At 45.7% G+C, this 23436-nt stretch overlaps 1 protein-coding gene across 18 annotated transcripts in view; it reads right to left on the bottom strand.

Moving 5' to 3' along the window:
- Positions 1-23436, bottom strand: part of foxp1b (forkhead box P1b) — a 645688-nt gene that overhangs the window by 17928 nt on the left and 604324 nt on the right. For all 18 annotated transcript variants that reach the window (XM_038810651.1, XM_038810658.1, XM_038810652.1 and 15 more), the window contains one exon: positions 4568-4734. In XM_038810651.1, the coding sequence (XP_038666579.1) occupies positions 4568-4734 (167 nt within the window). The remainder of the gene's footprint in view (positions 1-4567; positions 4735-23436) is intronic.

A 23436-nucleotide genomic window follows, 5' to 3' on the forward strand; every position in this document is an offset into this window, starting at 1 on the left:
CTTCTACCAAGAGCTGTACACCTCAGAGCCCCCAACGGGGAAGGCTGGGATGAACCGGTTTCTTGACGGACTGAACATACCAGTTGTGGGAGAGGGCAGAAAACAGGATCTGGAAGCACCACTAGCACTGGGAGAGATCATGGAGAGCATTAGCTCCATGCAGGCGGGGAAGGCGCCGGGACCGGACGGATTCCCGGCGGACTTCTACAAAAAATTTGCGACAGCGCTGGCCCCGCACATGCGGGAGATGTTCACAGACTCGCTAGCTAGGGGCACGTTGCCACCCACGTTAGCACAGGCCTCAATCTCGCTGATACCTAAGAAAGACAAAGACCCAACGGAATGTGGGTCATACAGACCCATATCTCTGCTGAATGCAGACGCCAAAATACTGGCCAAAATCCTAGCCAAAAGGCTAGAAGACTGTGTACCTGAGGTGGTCACAGAGGACCAGACGGGCTTTGTCAAAGGTAGACAGCTGACCGCGAACATCAGGCGCCTGCTGAACGTGATAATGACCCCCTCCGGGGAGAGAACACAAGAGGTGATCGTCTCCCTGGACGCAGAAAAGGCCTTCGACAGAGTCGAATGGAAATACCTCATAGAGGTACTGGAGCGGTTCGGGCTTGGAACAGGGTTCACCGCTTGGGTAAAGCTCCTGTACAACGCTCCCATGGCGAGTGTACAGACCAACAATACCAACTCCCAATACTTCCAGCTGCACAGGGGCACCAGACAAGGATGCCCACTGTCCCCGCTGCTGTTCGCACTAGCAATCGAACCGCTAGCAATCGCGCTCAGGGCAGCAAAAAATTGGAGGGGGATCCGAAGGGGAGGTAGAGAGCACAGAGTCTCACTCTATGCGGATGATCTGCTCCTCTATATCTCGGACCCACAAAGCAGCATGGACGGAATCATCGCGCTCCTGAAAGAGTTTGGAGCCTTCTCGGGCTACAAACTCAACATGAGCAAAAGTGAGATCTCCCCATTACACCCGCAGGGGGGGGGGGGGGGGCAGCACTAAAGGGGCTGCCGTTCAAACAAGCCCGACATAAATTCCGCTACCTGGGGATCCAAATAGCCCATGACTGGAAAGGGATCCACAAATGGAACCTCACCAGCCTGACGGAGGAAGTTAAAAAGGACCTGCAAAGATGGAACACACTCCCGCTCTCCCTCGCGGGGAGAGTTCAGACGATCAAAATGAACGTACTGCCCAGGTTCCTCTTCCTGTTTAGATCCATTCCGATCTACATCCCCAAGGCCTTTTTCAAAGCGCTGGACAAACTCATCATGGCGTTCGTATGGGGGGGTAAAAATGCTAGGATCCCAAAGAAGGTCTTACAAAAAACAAAAACCAGGGGAGGGTTAGCCCTCCCGAATCTACAATTCTACCACTGGGCAGCAACAGCCGAGCGAGTAAGGAGATGGATCCAGGAGCCAGAAGCTGAGTGGGTGCGTGCGGAGGAGGCCTCCTGCATGGGAACCTCCCTCCGGGCCCTCGCCACGGCAGCACTCCCATCCCCACCCAAAAAACACTCCAGCAGCCCAGTGGTGACAGCCACCCTCCAATCCTGGAACCAACTGCGGCAGCAACTTGGCCTGACCAAAATGTCGAACAGGGCTCCCATCTGCAACAACCATAGGTTCAAACCAGCACTGACCGACGCCACCTTCAAAAGGTGGAGGCAGGACGGGGGGACACTGACAGTCAGGGACCTATACACGGACGACAGGATCGCAACACTGGACGAACTGACAGAGAAATTTCAGCTAGCTGGGGGGAACGAGCTACGGTACCTGCAGCTCAAAAACTTCCTACGAAAGGAGACAAGGACGTACCCACAACCGCCACGACAGACACTACTGGAAGACCTACTGGACGCAAGTATCCTAGAGAAAGGGAACTGTAGTGACATGTATGACCGACTGGTAGATAGGGACGACACCGTACTGGACGCAACAAGGAGGAAATGGGAGGACGACCTGGGGATGGAGATCGGGTGGGGACTCTGGAGCGAAGCACTGCATAGGGTCAACTCCACCTCCACGTGCGCAAGGCTCAGCCTGACGCAACTAAAAGTGGTACATAGAGCCCACTTAACAAGAACCCGTATGAGTAGGTTCTTCCCGGAGGTGGAAGACAGATGTGAACGGTGCCAAAGAGGCCCGGCCAACCACGCCCACATGTTCTGGTCCTGCCCCAGACTCGTGGAGTACTGGACAGCCTTCTTCGAGGTAATGTCCAAAGTGGTGGGAGTGAGGGTGGAGCCATGCCCGATAGTGGCGGTCTTCGGGGTTTCAGAACAGCCAGATCTATTCCTGGGGAGGAGGGCGGATGCCCTTGCCTTTGCCTCCCTGATCGCCCGCCGTAGAATCCTGTTTGGCTGGCGGTCAGCAGCACCGCCCAGAGCTGCGGACTGGCTGTCCGACCTCTCGGAATCTCTCCAAATGGAGAAAATCAAATTTGCCATCCGAGGGTCGGACGACGGCTTCCACAGAACGTGGGAGCCATTCATGCAACTGTTCCGGGACCTATTTGTGGCCAATGTACAAGAGGAAGAATAGTCGGGGGAAGGTAGCGGGAGGGGGGGGGGGGGCTACAGGTTCGTTACGGGGGTTCGATGGCTAGCTAAGGCCCAAAACCAAGCTAAATAAACATGTTGAGGGGGGGAGGGGGGGGGGGGGGGGGGGGGGCGCAGTTACTACTACGAAGATGCTTACCTGTAAATATGTATGTTAATTTTTGCGTGTTTGTTTTTGTTTGTTTTTTTTTCTCTCTCCTAACAATTTGTAATTTGTTCAATATAAAATACGAAAACTGAATAAAAACATTTATAAAAAAAAAAAAAGGTGTGTCAGGTGCTCGGGGAGTCCAGCGAACCATGCCCATATGTTCTGGGCATGCCTGGCACTGGAAGAGTTCTGGAAGGGGGTGGCGAGGACGGTGTTGAGGGTAGTAGGATCCAGGGTCAAGCCAGGTTGGGGACACGCGATTTTTGGGGTTGGGGTGGAGCCGGGAGTGCAGGAAGCGAAAGAGGCCGGTGTGCTGGCCTTTGCGTCCCTAGTAGCCCGGCGGAGGATCTTGCTACAGTGGAAGGATGCGAGACCCCCAAGCGTGGAGACCTGGATCAACGACATGGCGGGTTTTATTAAGCTAGAGAAGGTCAAATTCGCCCTGAGAGGATCGGTACAAGGGTTCTTTAGGCGGTGGCAACCTTTCCTTGACTTTCTGGCTCAACGATAGGGTACGGGGTCAGCAGCAGCAGCAACCCGGGGGGAGGGGGGGGAAGAAGGGGGGGTGGGGGGGAGGGGGGTGGGTGGGACGATGACTATGTTTGTTTATTTAATTTTAATTTATTTTTAAATTTTCTTGTTGTTTACTGGGTTGGGGGGGGGTTGGGGGGTGTGATACATGCGTTGATACGGTCTTGGGGGTGTTACAGTTAGTATGGGGTTATATTGTTGCTTTTCATTGTTTGTTGTTATATTTTCTGTAAAAAATTCCAATAAAAATTATTTTTAAAAAGGAATCAGGGGAAAATGGATGGGAATCGGGGGCAGGTAGCCGGTGGGGGGGGGGGGGGGTGGGGCTACGGGTTCGTTATGGGGGTTTGTTCTCATGGTTTTATGCTTATTTCTTTTTCTTGTCAATTTATTGTTTTTGTATTGGAGGGGAGGGGTTACTGTTTTTCTCTGTTGTGATAAAATTTGTTGTTGAAAACTTGAATAAAAATTATTCCAAAAAAAAAGGAAGGACAAAGCCGTAAGCGACAGTCTGATGGCAAGCTAAGGCCCAAAACCAAATTGTAAATAAATGCCTATAAACATGTGCCTCGGCCATATTGGGGAATGTAAAATATGTATGCCGGTTAAACAGTTGTTATTATGAAGATGCTTGCCTGTAAATATACATGTCAATTTTTGCGTGTTTTTTTTCTAATAATTTATAATTTGTTGGATATAAAATATGGAAACTCAATAAAAAACATTTCCAAAAAAAAAAACTGTATGGGCCTATATACTCCCAGTCAGATTCTGGGCGGGATTTTTCGGCCGCGTCCGCCGACGACCAGAGAACCCCGCCCAAGGTCAATGGAGTTCTCCATTCCACGGGATTCGCCCTTGGCGTTCTTGCGATCGGCGGGAGAATCCCGCCACTGAGTCAAAACAAAAAATGCTGGAAATACTCAGCAGCTCTTACAATAACTGTGGAGACAGGACAGAACTCTGAGTAATTGATATACACAGCAATACCTATATGCCTTAGTACAGGCACCATTTAATTACTATGGATAGGGTGTCCACTAAGAACCTTTGCACAAATGTCGACAAACTTGTGAAGGGTAGTAATGAAGGTTTGAACGTTTAAAATCTTGATGTTATACAAAAATGAATAAGTGGTAGTATGTGAACATTGGGAGAACATGGTTTCAAACAAATAGTTTATCAGTTCCTGGTAGTAAAGCCAAGGCATGCCAAAATCCTGACCATCCTGGAGAAGATTATTGTAAAAGAAATTCCGTTAAAGAGGAAACATTAAAGAAAGCAATGCTTCAGTACTCACATTGCTTGCAGGGGTGAACGCCCTGGACTGCTGTCACTCTCGTTGCTATTTGAATGCTCCACTGCACCATTTAGCTCCTCATGAATAGCACCCACCATGGAGGCTACAATGGGGTTTCCCATGGAAGCAGTAGTGTATAGAGGTATGTTATTCTCAGCCATTGAAGCCTATGAAACACACAATGAAAATGAGCTTTAAAAACTGTTTCAGCTGAAGATGATACATTCTCTGACACTTTTGGGTTAATTTACAGAACAACGGCTGGGTCACTGTCTGTGCGGAGTCTGCACGTCCTCCCCGTGTGTGCGTGGGTTTCCTCCGGGTGCTCCGGTTTCCTCCCACAGTCCAAAGATGTGCGGGTTAGGTGGATTGGCCATGCTAAATTGCCCGTAGTGTCTTAAAAAGTAAGGTTAAGGGAGGGTTGTTGGGTTACGGGTATAGGGTGGATACGTGGGTTTGAGTAGGGTGATCATTGCTCGGCACAACATCGAGGGCCGAAGGGCCTGTTCTGTGCTGTACTGTTCTATGTTCTAACGAAGACTCCTTAGGATGACCTGCTAAATGTATTCATTCAATGCATTTGAACTAAATGGATTAACACCTCTATTATAATAGTATGGAAATAAATCTTACAAATACATTGTACCTTCAGAGACTGTTGCTTGCTCATCTTGAAGCTGGAGTGTTTTTATTTTGACAGCAATCAGCAGGTACCAGTCCAAGCCACATACCTTGCTGATTTGGGAATATATCATTGTTCCTTCACTCTAGCTGAATCAATCCTAGAATTTCCTTCCTAATAGCACGGTGGATGCAGCTATACCATATGGCTCGCCATCATCTTCTCTAGAGCAATTAAGGATGGGCAGCAAATGCTGCTCTTGCCAGCACTGTTCACATCCCATGAATTAATATAAAAAACACAGCCAATAAGTTCTCCCCAAATCAAGGGACATTTTGGAACTAATTTACAACATTATTGATGGTTGGACAAATTGCACTGGTTGAGAAATTAGGATAACTTCCATGTGTTTTCTCAGTGCTACGACTTGCCTTACGGTTTCAAAATGGTGACTGCATTGTGTGCGCATACATGTGGGATGAATCGCGCTTTATGCCTTATTGATGAGGACGTTAGCTCGGGCACACAGCGAATATCCACTGGAAGTATGCAGAATAGGCAGGTTCATGAGATCAATCAGTGTGTTAACGGTTATTTGGAGCCATTGGTGTCACTTTGCAGGTCAACTCTCCAGCCAACACTCCTCCCACTCCTTTACCCTTGCACAACTCAACATGTGTTCAGCAGTAGAAGTAATACACAACTGCACAATATAATGGGATCACCAACTACTTACAGATTAATTACTGGCTGATTTCTTTTGGCTGCTTCCTCAGTTGTACAAGTGCTTGATATTTTATATATTTGCTTAAAGTTGTAAAGGTTTAAAGGGAGTGGTCAGGCAGGCACTGACTTGAAGGCTTTTGCACAAACCAGTTGTTCCCATACACTGCTGCACTAGTAACCATTCCCCATGGAATTTAGCATGACTGGGAGAATGATCCGAAGCCACCCAGAGCAGGACAAGCTGCGAGAAAGGAAAAGATGAATGGAAAGAAGGGCTTTTAGCAGGAGGGAATATCCACCAAGGGAGCAATTCTCCAACCTAAACCTTAGCAAAGAACAACCTGTGGGACGACTGCACAGAAGACCGTCCAGCCCATTGGGTGCCAACTGACATGCAGTCATCCAGCCTAATGCCTCTTTTCAGCCCTCATCCACATCCTTGTAGGTTGTGCTACTTCACGTTCTAAGGGCGTGATCAAACTGCACCCAAAAAGCAGCGTGCCATGAGATGTGATCTCGCGAGACATTGTGATGTAAATCCCTCCCATTGTGGGCGGGATCACTTTTTGGCAAATCATATTAGAACGAGGCAGCTAGTCTCACTGAAAAATGCAGTTTCCCGAGGTGTTGGGATCCATCCCCTTCGTCTCGAAGATCTCGGGTGAGCGCCGTTCAGTACTGGTCTCCACAAACGGGACCAGACGGAATAGCACTCGTGGGGGTCTTCCAGGAGTTTGGAGGTCCCCAGGTACATGCCCTTTGGGCAGGGTGATATCCTGGCACTGCCAGGCTAACATACTGGCAGTCGGTCCGCAGTCACGTCAAGGGCTCCAAAGATCTGTACGCCTTCTCGCTACACTGAATAGTTCCAGCGAGTGGAGCTCTTCAGTGCAGAAAACAGGGCTACGTCCTTTCCCTGCTGAGGCCTCCTAACTAACTCGAGTGACATTTAAAAGCTGTGAGCGCCGTGAAACACATGGCTAAAGACGCTTGCTATGGGACTTTGTTCCCATTTAAATTGCGGCCATAATCTTAAATATTGCATTTTATGTATTTTAAAATGTGATGAAGGTTTCTGCCTCTCCCACCTTTCCAAGCAGTGAGTTCCATATCTCCCCTCAAATTCCATCTGAACCTACCACAAATCCATGCCACCTGGTAGTGGACCTTTCAACCAAGGAGAAGAGAGACTTTCTATTCACTCGAACTAGATCTCTCATAATATTCATTTCAATTAAATCTTCCCTCACCCTCCTCTGTTCTGAAGAAAACAACCCGAGCCTATCCAATCTTTCCTCATAACTAAAATTCTCCAGACCAGGCAACATCCTTGTAAATCTCCTCTGTACCGTCTCTAGCATAATTATACCTTTCCTACGGAACTGCACCCAGTACTTCAGCTGCAGCCTAACCTGTGTTTTACACAGTTCCAGCATCACCTCCCTGCTCATATTCTCTATGCCTTGGCTAATAAAGACAAGAATTACTTCCTGACCACCGTTTCTACTTTCAGGAATCCAATGTCCTCCCATCCTTCTGCAGCTTCTCAGTATCCCGCCATTCATTATATTTCGGGCAGCACAAGTGGATAGCATTGTGGCTTCACCGCGCCAGGGTCCGAGGTTTGACTCCCCGCTGGGTCACTGTCTCTGCGGAGTCTGCACGTGTTTGCGTGGGTTTCCTCCGTGTGCTCTGGTTTCCTCCCACAGTCCAAAGACTTGCAGGTTAGATTTGCAATGATAAATTGCCATTAGTGACCATAAAAGTTAAGAGGGGTTATTGGGTTACGGGGATAAGGTGAGGGCTTAAGTGGGTCGGTGCATCTTCGATGGGCCAAATGGCCTCCTTCTGCACTGTATGTCTGTTTATTCCCTTTTTTCTTAGCCTTTCCCAAATGCATTATCTCACAGCTTCCCAGATCCATCTGTTCCAGCCACCAGAGGTCCTATGGGGCTAGGTGTTTGCAATCTCAGCATTTCCAGAAATCTGAAGGAATACAGATTTCTGCTCTGATATGACACCCTGCAAGCCCCTTTACATAATCCACAGCCATGATGACAACACAGGATATACAGAACAGAAACAGGCCATTTGGTCCAACAAGTCCATGCTGGTGTTTGTGATCCACTCAAGCCTCCTCCCATCTTTTGTGGATGGAGCGCACAGGGTGTTGAGGAAGAGGCCGAAGGCGGGGGAGCAGCTGAGGGCAATGGTATTGCGGTTGCATCGTTTTCTGGATAAAGCAGCTTCTGTGGTGGGTGAAGAAGATGAGAGAATGAACCTGCGAAGAAAACGTGGTGCGTATCTACCAGGACTTGGATGTGGAGCTGGCCAAGCGGCAGGCTGGGTTCAACAGGGTCAATGTGGCCCTCTACAAGAAAGGAGTGAAGTTTAGAGCATTATATCGTGTTCGTTTGTGGGTCACGCTCCAGAACCAGGAATTTTATTTTGATATGCTGGAGGGGGCAAGTCATTTTATGAGACACCATGGACTGGGAGGCTTGCGAGGGCACTGAAATGCCAGTATGGGGAATGCGGGTGTGTATGCTGGGCAGATTGTTACATTTACTATGTGTGGGTGTGGATTGGGTAAGTTTGTTCAACTGTTTTGGTGGAATTGTGGATGAGATGTGGTGGAGAGGAGATGGAAGGCGGCGTTAAGTGGGGGCCACCATGCCAGCAGGTGGGTTAGTTAAATGGAGTGCAGTGGGGAGGAGGGACAATCTGTGGAGGTTGTGAGGTGGGGGATAGGTTGTTTTTTTAATGGGGAGGGGTTTGAGGGAAATACTGACGTGGGCGGAGATTGTGTGGCGCAGTTGGTTAAGGGGAGATTTTGGCTAACATCTTGGGCATTGGCTGGATTTGCGGGTGGCAAGTGCATTCCCCAAGTGGAGTTTGGATGTGGAGTTATTGGCGGATAAGGAGGTTTGCAAAAAGATAGGGGTGGCTATCAGGAAATATGTGGAGTAGAATAAGATGGCGGTTTCTGCCTCTACGTGTGGGGAGCACTGACGGCGGTGGTAAGGGGGAAGTTTATCGCAATAATAATAATCTTTATTCATGTCACAAGTAGGTTTACATTAACACTGCAATGAAAGTACTATGAAAATCCCCTAGTCGCCACACTACGGCTCCTGTTCAGGTATACTAAGGGAGAATTCATAATGTCTAATTCACCTAACAGCACGTCTTTTGGAACTTGTGGGAGGAAACCGGAGCAGCTGGAGGAAACCCACACATACCCAGGAAGAACGTGCAATCCGGGTGCACAAGGGGAGGGTGAAGCGCACTGAGAGGTTGAGGATGGTGGAGGCCATTCTGAGGGTTGACCGGAGGTACTCAACGGCGCCTGACGAAGCATTGTTGAAGACAGACAGAAGCTCCAGATGGAGCAGTGTGGGCAACTGCGCAGGGCCAGGGGGGGGGCAATATATGAATATGGGGAGAAACCCAGCAGGATGCGTATGCATCAGTTGAGGAGGTAGGCGGCAGCGAAGGAAATTGGAGGGTGAGAGATAGCAGGGGTATGGTGGTAACCGAGCCAGAGGAGGTGAATGGGGTGTTTGATATCACTCATTTTAAAGAAAGACAGGGTTCTGGAGCAGTGTGGTTAGTACCCCCGCCCAATTTCACTGTTTAATGTAAATGCGAAGCTGTTGGTGAAGGTACTGGCAACGTGGATAGAGGATTGTGCGTCATGGTGATAGGTGAGGACCAGCCAGGATTGGTGAAGGGTCAGCAGTTGTCGACGAATGTCTGGAGGTTACTGACTGACATTATGATGCCCTCGGAGTGCCGTGATGTGGAAGTAGCTGTGGCGATGGACGCGGAGAAAGCTTTTAATTGGTTGGAGTGGACGTACTTATTCGACATGCTGGGGTGGTTTGGGCTGGGATTTCTGGACTGGGTTCGGCAGTTGCAAAATAACACATAAAGCGAGTGTTCGGAGTAACAGGGTCAGCTTGGAGTACTTTGGATTACACCGGGGGACGAGACAGGGGTTACCGCTCTCCCCACTACCCTTTACCCCTGGTGATTGAGCGCTTGGCAATGGTGGGGGAGGGGGGGGGGGGGAGGGAGGAGGCTGGGGTAGGGGTGGAGCACTGAGTTTCTTTGTATATGGATGATCTCTTGCTTTGTATTTCAGACCCAATCGGGTGATTTGACAGAATGATGGGGATTTTGCGGGAGTTTGGTCTCTTTTTGGGGTATAAGCTTAACATGGGGAAAATGAGATATTCCCAATTAATGCCCCGGGACAGGAGAGGAGTTTCCGGGGGCTGCCGCGTTGGTTGGTAGGGACGGGTTTTCGTTACCTTGGGATACTGGTGCTGCAGAGCTGGGCTCAACTGCATACGTTGGCGGAGGGAATGAAGGCGGACTTTAAGAGGTGGGATGATCTGCCATTGACGTTTGCTGGTCGGTAAAGATGACGGTGTTGCTAAAGTTTTCGTTTGTGTTTCAGAATCTCCTGGTCTTTGTGCGCAAGTCCTTTTTTAGGAAGGTTAATGGGATGATTTTATGGCTTGTGTGGGCGGGTAAAGCTCAGCAGAATAGGAGGGTGTTGTTTGAGAGGGACTGACGGGGGCCGGGGGTTGCCGAACTTGCAAAACTATTATTGAACAGCAAACATTGTAATGGTAAGGGAGTGGGTAGTGGAGGAGGAACGGTTGGTATGGGGGTGGATGGAGGCGGCCTCGTGTAAAGGGACCAGTTTGAGATCACTACTGCTGGCGTCCCATCTGTTCTCGATGGCCAGGTACTCCATGAGCCCGGTGGTGATATCAGCATTGCGGGTGTGGAACCAGTGTCCCCAGGCAATTACAGAAATGTGCTGCCTCAAAGGCTGAAAACCCAATTTCACAGTTGCCACTATACTTTCTATGGCACCAGAAATAATAGCAGTTCTCAAACTAAATCTTTTGGACACAAGTTCTTACAAGTCTATGGCAGGGGATATTAGGAATAGTCAGTTTTCAGCTAATGCTCACATCAAGCATATGACAAACATCCTATTTGGAAAATCCATCCAACTCAGAGCTTTCTCCATGAACATTCAGCATCAACAGGAAAGGGTTCTGGATGCAGTGCATATTGCAGGTTTTCCATAAGTTTGGAGCGTTATTTATTGCAGCCGTGCAACATTAAGGCTAATGAGCCAGCAACCATCAAGTATCATGAAGGTTTCCACTCCCTTAATATTCAGCAAACCATACAGATGTGCGTCTGCCTTCTTCGCAGTTATCATAGTCTTCCTCCTGTGCCAGGTCTATATTTCACCTGGTCCACAATCTCCCTCCCACCCGCCACCCCTACTTTGACGAAGCACAAAAATCACAGGTTGGCTGCTTGATGGTAAAGCTATCCCCTTCACACCTAGTTCAAGGCACCTCTCCAATATCCATATTTCATCATCATTGAGTGATGGCTGCAATGCTAAAACAATGCTCCTGTTGTTTGGACGGGTCTGGGAGCTTCCTGTAATATAATATAGCCTACAGACAGTGGTCATTTGTTGCATTGTTCACAACCTTGCTTCATGAGAATTTCCTGTCCAATGTCCATCACATATAAAAATTAAAGTCCTTGAGTCACGAATTACTGCATAAGACTAATGAACCTTACTCCTACACATTCCCCAGCTCAACCTAGATTATTTGTTAATGGCTCCAGAGGAGGACATGAGATGATAACATTTGGTTTCAAAGATCAAGAGTCCTACCATTGAGTGAAGGCTGACACTTCTAGAGTGAGCAGGTGATTCCCATCATCTGTAGTAACCAGTACCTTCCTGAGCTTGCTGAAAGTCCAAACAAAAGTACAGCTGTTCTCCATTACATCCCCCCCCCCCCCCCCCCCCCCTCCGGCTACACAAAACCCCGACAGCATCCCCACACAGAAATTAGAGGTCAACTACTTGATGCCAAAATTACCTTCTTCACATGTGGCTCAGAGCATTGGAAGATGTCTCCTAAACTATTCCCACATTCTGTCTAATTGCAGATATGCATCGTTTCAAATAGCACATAATTGGCTATTTTTAGTTTGTACACCCATAACCAACACGCAGCACCACTGGCATTACTGAAGGAGTACTGCACTGTTGGAAGTGCTTTCTTTTGCATAAGAAATTAAACTTAAGCCCTATATGCCTCCTCAGGTAGGCATAGAAGATCCTGCACAAAGAGGAGCTTGGGGTTCTCCTGGCATTCTAGTTAGGGGCTGGTTTAGCACAGTGAGCTAAACAGCTGGCTTGTAATGCAGAACAAGGCAGCAGCGCAGGTTCAATTCCCATACCAGCCTCCCCGAACAGGCGCCGGAATGTGGTGATTAGGGGCTTTTCACAGTAACTTTATTGAAGTCTACTTGTGACAATAAGCGATTATTATTATTACCATTAATCTCTCAATCCACACTTCAACTAATCGTCATTGCTGTTCGGGGGTTCCTGCTCTGAGCACATTGATTAACATGTTTCATCTACATTCCAACAGGGGCTGGTTTAGCCCACTGGGCTAAATCGCTGGCTTTTAAAGCAGACCAAGCAGGCCAGCAGCACGGTTCGATTCCCGTACCAGCCTCCCCGAACAGGCGCCGGAATGTGGCGACTAGGGGCTTTTCACAGTAACTTCATTGAAGCCTACTCGTGACAATAAGTGATTTTCATTTTACATTTCATCTGCACTTCACCTGAAACCATGGATTGAACTTTATATTCCCCCACTGGCAGGTTCGTAGGCAGGGGTGGCCATAAGGTTGATCAGATGGCCTTCCCACCAGACTCCCGGTCACGCAAACCTCTTGGCACCTTTACGCTGTGACAGGTAAGGCCTAGGCTGGGCTGCCATCCTTTACCCAATTGAGGCCCTTAAGTGGCCAACTACTGACCACTTGAGGGCTGTTTCTGCACTGAAGACGTCTCTCTCCTATCTTGACTAGATATGTGAATGAACCCTGTGCTTCACAACAACTCCAATCACATACTTCTCCTGATCACCTCATTGGTTTTTCACCATGACCTCTGACAAGGACTGAAGCCTTGCCTCATGTATCATGATTTGCCTTGACATTGTCTTACTTTTCTGTTACTAGGCTATTGACAGTGCTTAAACAAACTAACCTTGTCCAAGGAGTGTGTTGAAACACTATCTCATAAGGTGTGATAAGGATTGTGAGGCTATTCTGTAAGAGAACTGAAAAATGTCTAGCCTGTGTTGAAGAGAAGGATAGAAGTTGCTGTTTAGCTTCTCATCCAGCAAAATGTTTTGCAAAGACCTCTTCACAACCTGTACACTTCTTTCTGCAGCGCCATTCGATGCTGGATGATTAGATGGCATTAGAGTGCATTGAGTTCTACCCTTACAAAGAAATATTTGAAACTCTTCTGATGTAAACGGTGGATCATTTATCTGACCCAAGCACATCTGGCACCCATAAATTGCAACCCGACTGTAGAATTCAGAGTGACAAGAGTAGTGTTCCATTATGTAAGGTAAGGTTGGAAAGTCCAGTGAAGAGTGGTGAAGTGGTAGTAGGAGTAATAGAGAAACTATCTTGTCCAGGAATACAGTTTATCTTGGGTAATGATATAGCTGGATCGCAGGTGGAAGTGATGCCTACTGTGGTTGATAAGCCAGTGGAAAATCAGACAACTGAAGTGTTGAAGGAGGAATATCATATGGAATTTTCCAGATTGTGTAGTAACAAGGTCACAAAGTCACAGGTTAAGACAAGAGGAGAAATCAAAGAGTGAAGATGAAGTTGAAGTGCAATTATCAAAAACAATTTTTGATCAGATGGTTGGAAAAGAACAAGAACAGGTGGAGGATGAGGCGGATATTTTTAGTTCAGGAAAATTGGCTGACATACAACAGCAAGATATAGAAATAAAACTGATGTATCAGAAAGCATACATGGAAGAGGAATCTGTGTGTATACCCGACTGTTATTACCGTAAAAATTATGTCTTGATGAGAAAATGGAGACCTTTACATATGCAGGCGGATGAAAAGTGGACAGAAGTTCATCAAGTGGTATTGCCGGTAGGGTATCGAAAAGAGGTGCTGCGAGTAACACATGAGGTACCAGTGGGAGGTCATTTGGGAGTAAGGAAAACTCAAGCTAAAACCCCAAAACATTTTTATTGGCCTGGACGACATAAAGATGTAGTTACATTTTATCGATCATGTCACACATGTCAAGTGATACAGAAACCTCAAGCAGTGATAAAACCAGCGCCCTTAATACCCATTCCAGCATTTGAGGAACCTTTTACAAGGGTCTTAATTGATTGCATAGGACCGCTTCCTAAAATGAAAAGTAGGGATCAATATCTTTTGACTATAATGGATGTGTCTACTACGTTTACAGAGGGCACTCCAGTACGTACTATTACAGCTAAAAAGAATGTGCAGGAGTTACTTAAATTCTTTATTAGCTATGGACTATCCACAGAAATACAATCGGACCAAGGATCAAATTTTACCTCAAGGTTATTCAAAGATGTTGTGGAGAGCTTAGGAATAAAACAATTTAAATCAACTGTGTACCATCAAGAATCGCAGGGAGGGTTAGAAAGGTGGCATCAAACATTAAAGACAATGTTGAGGGCTTATTGTCACGATTATCCAGAGGATTGGGTTAAAGGAATTCCATTCATACTGTTTCCAATTAGGGATGCACCTAACGAGTCTAGCAAATTCAATCCTTTTGAACTAATTTTTGGTCATGAGGTAAGAGGACCACTTAAATTGATTAATGAAAAATTGGTGAGTGAGCAGTCGGAACTTACGTTATTGGATTACGTGTCAAATCTTAGGGAACGATTAAATAGAGCAGGGGAATTGGCTGGACAACATTTAAAAGTTGCACAATGTGATGAAACGGGTAGCGTACAAGAAAGCAAAAGTTCGTAGTTTTGCCAGTAAAGATAAAGTTTTAGTATTGTTACCGATGGTAGATGAACCTTTAAAAGCAAGGTTTTGTGGATCTTATCAGATTGAAAGGAAATTAAGCGAGGTGAATTATGTGGTAAGAGCGCCAGGTAGAAGGAACATAGAACATACAGTGCAGAAGGAGTTTTCCTTCAGCCCATCGAGTCTGCACTGACCCATTTAAGCCCTCACTTCCACCCTATCTCCGTAACCCAATAACCCCTCCTAACCTTTTTGGTCACTAAGGGCAATTTATCATGGCCAATCCACCTAACCTGCATGTCTTTGGACTGTGGGAGGAAACAGGAGCACCCGGAGGAAATCCACGCTGACACGGGGAGAACGTGCAGATTCCGCACAGACAGTGACCCAGCGGGAAATCAAACCTGGGACACTGGCGCTGTGAAGCGACAGTGCTATCCACTTATGCTACCGCGCTGCCCGAAGGAAAACTCACCGAGTGTGTCACGTCAATATGCTTAAAAGGTACTTTGAAAGGGAAAGAGAGCAAAAGGAGGTTTTAATGATTCTAACTCAAAGTGAAGAACTGAATCCAGATGACTTTGAATTTGACAGCCCTCAAATTAAATTGTAAAATAAGGATGTTCTTAAAAATTGGCATAAATTGTTGAGTTACCTGCCAGAGGTAAAACGAACTGACCAAAAGAGTTATTGATATGACATGGGCCGGTTTGTGGAGATTATTTTGGAAGCACTAAAATGGCTATACATGATGTAGATGTGGGAAATGCTGTTCCAATTAAACAACATCCATAAACACTTAACCCTTTAAAATTGGCACAGGTTAACAAGGAAATTGAAACTATGCTTTACACAGGCATAATTGAAGTGGGTTGCAGCCAATAGAGCTCACCCATAGTGATGGTACCAAAACCCCATGGTACCCAACGGTTGTTTGTGGACTATAAAAAGTTTAATGCAGTTACAAGAATGGACATATTCTATCCCACATTTGGAGGATTGCATTGAGAAGGTGGGACAATCAGCTTTTATTTCCAAACTGGATTTACTTAAAGGTTACTGGCAGGTACCTTTATCTGAAAGGGTGAATGAGATTTCACTTTTGTGACTCCAGATGGTATATACCAATTCAGAGTTCTGCCATTGGCATGATAAACGCCCCAGCCACATTTCAACGGTTAACTAACAAAGTTGTTTCAGGATTACCCAATTGTGCGGTATACATCGACGATCTGGTAATTTTCAGTCAGACATGGACGGAACATTTAAAGCATCTGATGGAGTTATTCGATCGAATTCAGGAGGCGGGTTTGGTGGTAAACTTAGCCAAAAGTGAATTTGGAAAAGCCCAAGTCACTTTCCTTGGCCATACAACCGGACACGGTCAAATGGTCCCACGGGATGTGAAAGCAAAAGTTATTGGGGAGTTTCCAATACCCTCGACACGAAGGGAAATATTGCGATTTCTTGGCATGAGTGGATTCTACTGGAAAAATGTGCCAAATTCTAGTAGTGTGGTTACTCCACTGACGGACTTGCTGAAGAAACATAGCAAATTTAAGTGGAAAGCGGAGTGTCAACAGGCATTTGACTGCCTGAAGGCTGTGTTAACCAATGCTCCTGTGTTGGAGAATTACAAGGGGCTCTGTGATTGGATTGAACTAAAGTATTTGGCTTTAAAGAGAAATGCCGAGGTGTAGAGAAATGGATGGATCGTGTAGAGACCTTTTTGTCCAAAGAGGGATTCCAGTTGGAGGAAGAAAAACTAAAATGGCCTATGTTATGATAAATGTTTGTGTGCCTAAAAACAAACGTATATTCACTGTCAATATTTCTTAAAGGAAAGTGAAAAGGTGAAAAATAAAACCATCTTGAAGTTGGTGGTTTGTTTTTTTTCTTGGGGTGAGAGTACCTTTAAGAAATGGGTGTTTATCAAATAGCTGCAGTGATGTCAGAGTGTGGGTGGAGCTGGGCTGTCTGTCTGCTTTCACTTTTGTTTTTGAGCTGGCAGCTACAGTGTATGTTTAGTTTCATTTTCAGAGTTGGAGCTGTATTCAGCCAAACAAGGTGTAATTTTGATCTCTCTCTGCATGAAAAGAATGTCTTCAGATCACTTGCTAATTTAAAAGTGATAACTGCACTCAGTAGAGAATTTAAACCTGCTGTCTTTGTTAAATAGTGTATTTGCCTTATGAATGTTGCTGAGAAAGATTAAGGGTTACTTATAGAGTACTGTATTCTTTGGGGGGAGTATTTGAGTTGATAGTTGCTAAGATGTTTACTGTGTGCTTATAAAATGTTTACTGGATTCATAGAATAAACATTGTTTTGTTTTAAAAGTACTTTAGGTCTCTGTTGCATCACACCTGTAGAGTGGGCCCTTGTACTCCCCATAACCAGAATCTATTAAAAGTTATTGGTCAGGTGAACTGCATGATACACTTTGGGGTTCTCTAAACCCTGGCCCGTAATAGGTAACTCGGTGGCTGGAAGAAAATCAGTCTTCACAGGAAATCTCAAAAGAACCTTTGCATTTGCATGATATGCTGACTTCCTGATGATTCATGTTATAATTTTCTCCCCCATGGACCACTTCCTTAGCACATTCTCAATGATAGAGGTACTCTTACAGATCCCTACTGTAAATAACTCAGTCCAGCTTAACCATTTCTTCTCAAGACAACCTCTTCCCATCAAGGGTGACATCGGGCGCAATTCAGCAGCCTTGACATGCCCGACTTGGTGTCAGGGTGAGGCTGTTGAATCTCGTGAGAGGTCTGCATCGAGATTTGCGACGCTTGTAACGTCAATCTTGATTCGTGATCTGGATGTCACCCTCGCTGGGTGAGATCCAGGCGTGCATATTTAAACGCGCCGGCGCCGGTTTTCAGACGGGGCCGCGGATCGCGCCACGCCGGTTGGGGGCCGTTGGCAGCACCCCCCCTGGCAATTCTCCGGGCCCTCATGGGCCGGGCGGCCGCCCGTTGTCAGCCAGTCCAGCTGGCGTGGATTAGACATGGTCCATACCCGCGGGACCTTCTTGGAGGGCGGCTAATGGAAGCCTCGGGGGAGTGCGGGGGGATCCGATCACGAGGGGGACCCCACGGTGGCCTGGCCCGCGATCAGGGCCCACCGATCTGTGGGCAGGCCTGTGCCATGGGGGCACTCTTTCCCTCCGCGCCAGCCTGTGTAAGGCTCCGCCATGGCTGGCGCGGAGAAGAAACTCCCTGCGCATGCGCAGGAAACACGGCAGCGGTTCTGCGCATCCGCCAGAACACGCTGGCGGTCCTGCGCATAGAACATAGAACAGTACAGCACAGAACAGGCCCTTCGGCCCTCGATGTTGTGCCGAGCAATGATCACCCTATTTAAACCCACGTAACCCGTATGCCCGTAACCCAACAATCCCCCCATTAACCTTACACTATGGGCAATTTAGCATGGCCAATCCACCTAACCCGCACATCTTTGGACTGTGGGAGGAAACCGGAGCACCCGGAGGAAACCCACGCACACACGGGGAGGACGTGCAGACTCCACACAGACAGTGACCCAGCCGGGAATCGAACCTGGGACCCTGGAGCTGTGAAGCATTGATGCTAACCACCATGCTACCGTGAGGCCCCAACCAACTCGCGCCGGCCGGCGTAGGCCCTTCGGCGCTGGTTGATGCGGCGCCAACCCCTCCAGCGCCGGCCGGAAATGCAAATGATTCCACAGGTACGGGCCACCCTGACAATTACGCGAGAATCTCGGCCCAGGAGTTCCAAAATTGTGTCACAAGGTCCTCCAGTCATCTCAAATAAAATGTAAAAGAATATTCCATCCCAGCTTCATCACAATCTTTTTCTTGTGTATTGCACTGAGCAAGACTAACACATGCCCAGTTGCAGGCAACAATTATTGAAGTAACTTTATTAACATCTCCCCAACAGGTAGGGCAATGTAACAAAATGATCAGATCTTGCAATATGCCACAATGCCATTTTTCCATTTTGCCCAGTCTGCAAAGTGGGCTTCATGACCTTGCTGCTCAGTCATTTTTCAACAGCTTTCCTACTCTACCGCTGGATTTATGATCGGCTCGTCATTTTTACCGGTAAAGTGGCTCGTGAGCTGCTTGAAAAGCGTTAATGGATCATTATTGTAGGTGTGTTGTGATTGACTGCTTTTTTGCTACACTGCTAACCAAATTATATTTCACAAAATTGCTGTTAAAAATTGGCACATCTCCCATTTCAACCATGGATCATTAAAAAAACTACTTGAAAATCAAAGATTATTAAACTGAGAACACATCAGTGTACTTTTTTTTGCTAAAAACCACATTGAAAAATAAAATGCACAGAAATATGATTTTCTCTTTTGTTAAAAAAGACTTACACCCTTTTTCATTGCTATTTATGACCACTAAAAAGGGCAGGAGTAGATGGCTTTAAACTGTGCAATTGTATGGAATACAATTTTTGTTGGTGTAAGCAAAAATACGTAACCTACAATACACCTTTAATAAATGAACCTTCAGTGTTCAAGTAGTAAGTTGCTGAACTGGTATAATTAACAAATAAAAATACAGTTGTCGCTTGTAAATCTCCTTGCAATACATATCAGCACAAGTTTTAAAATTCTGGCTCACCGATGATGCTCAACATGTGTTTGTTAACTGTTATAGATTCAAAGCAGGAGTTCTAAGATATAGGACAACCCCAAACATGTTACACAATATTACAATGTAGAGAATACAGCCTTTGAGCAAAATATTGAGAGTACCCAACAGGAGATCTTCATGACCTAAAAAACAGCATAATCTAAAGCATGCATGTTACTGTAAAACAGCAGCACAACAAATATTTGGAAACATACAAAGTCATAGTTTTTAAATGTCATATGCAAGAAATGTATGGCACTCATATGGAGAAATGTTTGGAAGGATATAACAAGAAAGGTTGTACAATTGTAAATCGTAGGCTTATGCAAATCACATCATACCAAACAGTATGGCAAACAAATATTCTACACGAAGAAACTCCCAGAGGACAAATCACTTTATTATATGAATTCACACTGCTTGTCTATCAAAAGGAAAGCTATCACAAGACTGTCAGGCACAGAGTAGAACATGTAGTGGTGTCCACCAACAAAATTCCCCCACTTAATATAAGATAGGAAGAACGGATTTATTGAGCAAGAAGACTCTGAGACCACAAAAATGTGTGGGCTGTCTAGATCACTGGGTATGTGTCTTATTATCTGACATAATTTGCATGATATGTCAATGTGGCAATATATATACACTGTGCATCGCTTTAAAAAACACTTGAATTGAGAATGCTCAAATTGACATGAACGTACGTATTCATAGCGATATATTTTCCTTGATATGCTAACATTAGTGAAAAAGTTGACATTTTCCCTCCGTTTATTATTCATGGCAACTTTTCCACTAACATTAGCAAATGGAACAATTAACCCACAACATCCCATCTGCCCTCTTCATAAAACATGGAGGTTGTCTATAAGGAAGGAAGAATAGCGTTAGTGCACTTCAATTATAGGGAGAGATGTTGTTCTCCATGGAAGGTTAAGGGGATACAGGTGTTAAAAAGCTTGGAAGGGTTTTAGGAAAATAGATTTAGCTGTTCAAAAGCAAACTCAAGGCTCCATATGTAGGTCTATGAAAAAATCTAAAATTAGTGTGATTGCATAGAGGTTTAAAGACAATATAGTGTCTCACTGCAATGTTTATTGGAGGAACTGCACAATTAGCTCTTCATATAACTATCTCCCCAATTGCAGTGGATGATTTTCTGCTTGCTGTTACGTGCCATAATCGTTTTTATGCCTTTCCAGCTTAAAGTTGCTCACTTAGTTCTTGGTGAGACATTTGTCAATAGCATTATTATCTACCATGAAACATACCACTTTTGGTTTATTCCCCATTACTGTATATTGTGAGATCTGTGATCCCTAGTTTATCCATGTGCCTCAACACAGTTGTCCTCTGCTGGAATGTGAGGGCTGGGCAGAGATATCGGGCTGGATTCTGTCCCCCAGCCGCGTGTTTCGCGGTGGCGCGTCATTTGCTGGCGGCAGGATTCTCTACACCAGCCGCTTGTTGATGGGATTTCTCATTGAAGCCTCCCCATGCCACCAGGAAACCCACGGGTGGGGGTTTGTTGCTGGTGCAACCAGAGAATCCCAACGGTTGGAGAATTCCAGCCATGATCAACTAGGCCATAATGTTAAACTTCTTTACTGAAAACTTCAACCATTCATTATCCTTTATTGAAGTTCTGTGGCATGCTTGACTGCCTCAGAATGAAAATACGCTGTGTATTTCTAAAGGGCCACGCATAAGGTATTTCTATGCTAGTTGCAAATGATTTGAAAATCTTTCCTATTTAGGTCAAATTAAAAATGGGTACATGTGTATGATTAATGATGATCCGCACTTTTGGCAAGGTCCCAATTCGCAACACCATGGCTACTTGTGCTGGCTGATGCTTAAGTTTATGAAGTTAGTTGTGTGTCACTGCAGGGATTAAGAGGGATTAAGTCACTGCCTTAATGAAATGGTACATGGCAATGAGACTGATTTGTGAGAAATCATAGAAACTATATGGCCCATTGTGTCTGTGCCGGGCAAAAAAACCAGCCACCTAGCCTAATCCCACTTTCCAGCATTTGGTCCGCCGTCCTGCAGGTTTTTGCAGGTGCATATCCAGACAACTGTTAAATGTGTTGTGAGTTTCTGTCTACTACCTGCAGTGAGTTTCAGACCCCCTGGGTGAATTTTGTTTTCCTCATTTATCCTCTAATCTTTCTACCAATCACTTGAAATCTATGTCTCCTGGTCACTGGCCTCTCTGTTACGGTAAATAGGCCCTTCCCACCCACTCTCTCCAGACCTCTCAATCAAATCTCCCCTCAGCCTCCTCTGTTCCAAGGAGAACAACCCCAGCCTATGAAATCTTTCCTCATAGTTGCAGTTTTCCAGAACTAGCAACATCCTGGTAAATCGCTCTGAATCCTTTCTACTGCAATTACATGCTTTCTGTAATGAGGTGACCAAAACTGCACACTGTGCTCAAGTTGTTGCCTAACTAATGTTTTATAGTGTTCCAAAATAGCCTCCCTGATACTATATTCTCTGTAAGAAGTCTTATAACACCAGGTTAAAGTCCAACAGGTTTGTTTCGAATCACTAGCTTTCGGAGCACAGCACCTTCTTCAGATGAATCACCACATCTCCACATCATTATATTCTATGGCTTGGCTAATATGCCTTCTTCACCACCTCATCCATCTGTCCTGCTATCTTTAGGCATCCTCAGCACCTCTCAGCATCCTCCCATTTATTGTGTCATCCCTTGTCTATTTTAACTTCACCACTTCTCTGGATTAAATTCCAATTGCCATTTTTCTGCCCACCTGACCAGTCCATTGCTAACTTCCAACAGTCTACAGGAATGTTCCTCACTGTCTACTGCAAGGCCAATTTTTGTGTTGTCTGCAACCATCTTGAATATTCCCCCGATAATTATGTCAAAACCATTAATACATTCCACAAGAAGTAGGGGACTTGGTACTGAACTCTGGGGAGCCCCATTGGAAACAGCCTTTCAGTCACAAAAACATCCATCAACAATGACCCTTTGTCTCCCGCCACTGAGTCAATTTTGTATCAAGCTTGCAACATTCCCCTGTATCCAATGGGCTTTTTTTCAAAACCAGTCTAACATTTGGGACCTTGTCAAAATCTTGCTAAAATCCATGCAGACCACATCAACTATACTACCCTTATCAATCCTCCTCGTTACTTCCTCAGAAAATTCAACCAAATTAGTCAGGCATGACTTTCCCCAACAAATCAATGCTGACTGTCCTTAATTAATCAATGCCTATCTAAGTGACGGTTTATCCTGTCCCTCAGAATTGATTCCAATAATTTGCCCACGACTGAAATCAGACTAACGGGCCTATAATTATTCGGTCTATCCCTCACTCACTTTTTAAACAATGATACAAGGGCTTGTGGAAGTTCTTCCTCAGTCAAAAAGAAAACCTTGGGCATGGTCACTCTATTGAACCTGAATACCATAATGAACAGTTCCTCTGTCATGTCTGTGTAGCTGATTCAACTGAAATTGAATCATGTTTGAGTTGATTCTCATGTGAGTTATGCATTTCCTTTTCTCTCTGCATCTTGCGCTGTTACATTGTGAAATACTCTGCAATGGCTGCTACCTAGCACAGTGGGTAGCACTGTTGCTTCACGAGGTTCGATGCCCGGCTTGGGTCACTGTTTGTGCAGAGTCTGCACGTTTTCCTTATGTTTGTGGGTTTCATCCAGGTGCTGAAAGACTTGTTGTTAGGTGAATTGAACATTCTGAATTCTCCCTGTGTACCCGAACAGGCGCTGGAATGTGGCGACTAGGGGCTTTTCACAGTAGCTTCATTGCAGTGTTAATGTATGCCTACTTGTGACAATAAAGATTATTATTGCCAGCTACAGGCAGTAGACAATACAATTACGGATGTGGTATTTTTTTATATGATCTGGAGATAAATGCTCCCGATGAATATTTTCCACATTGTTCAAATAT

This window comes from Scyliorhinus canicula, chromosome 11 (assembly GCF_902713615.1).
Source record: "Scyliorhinus canicula chromosome 11, sScyCan1.1, whole genome shotgun sequence".
NCBI classification, from domain to species: Eukaryota; Metazoa; Chordata; class Chondrichthyes; order Carcharhiniformes; family Scyliorhinidae; genus Scyliorhinus; species Scyliorhinus canicula.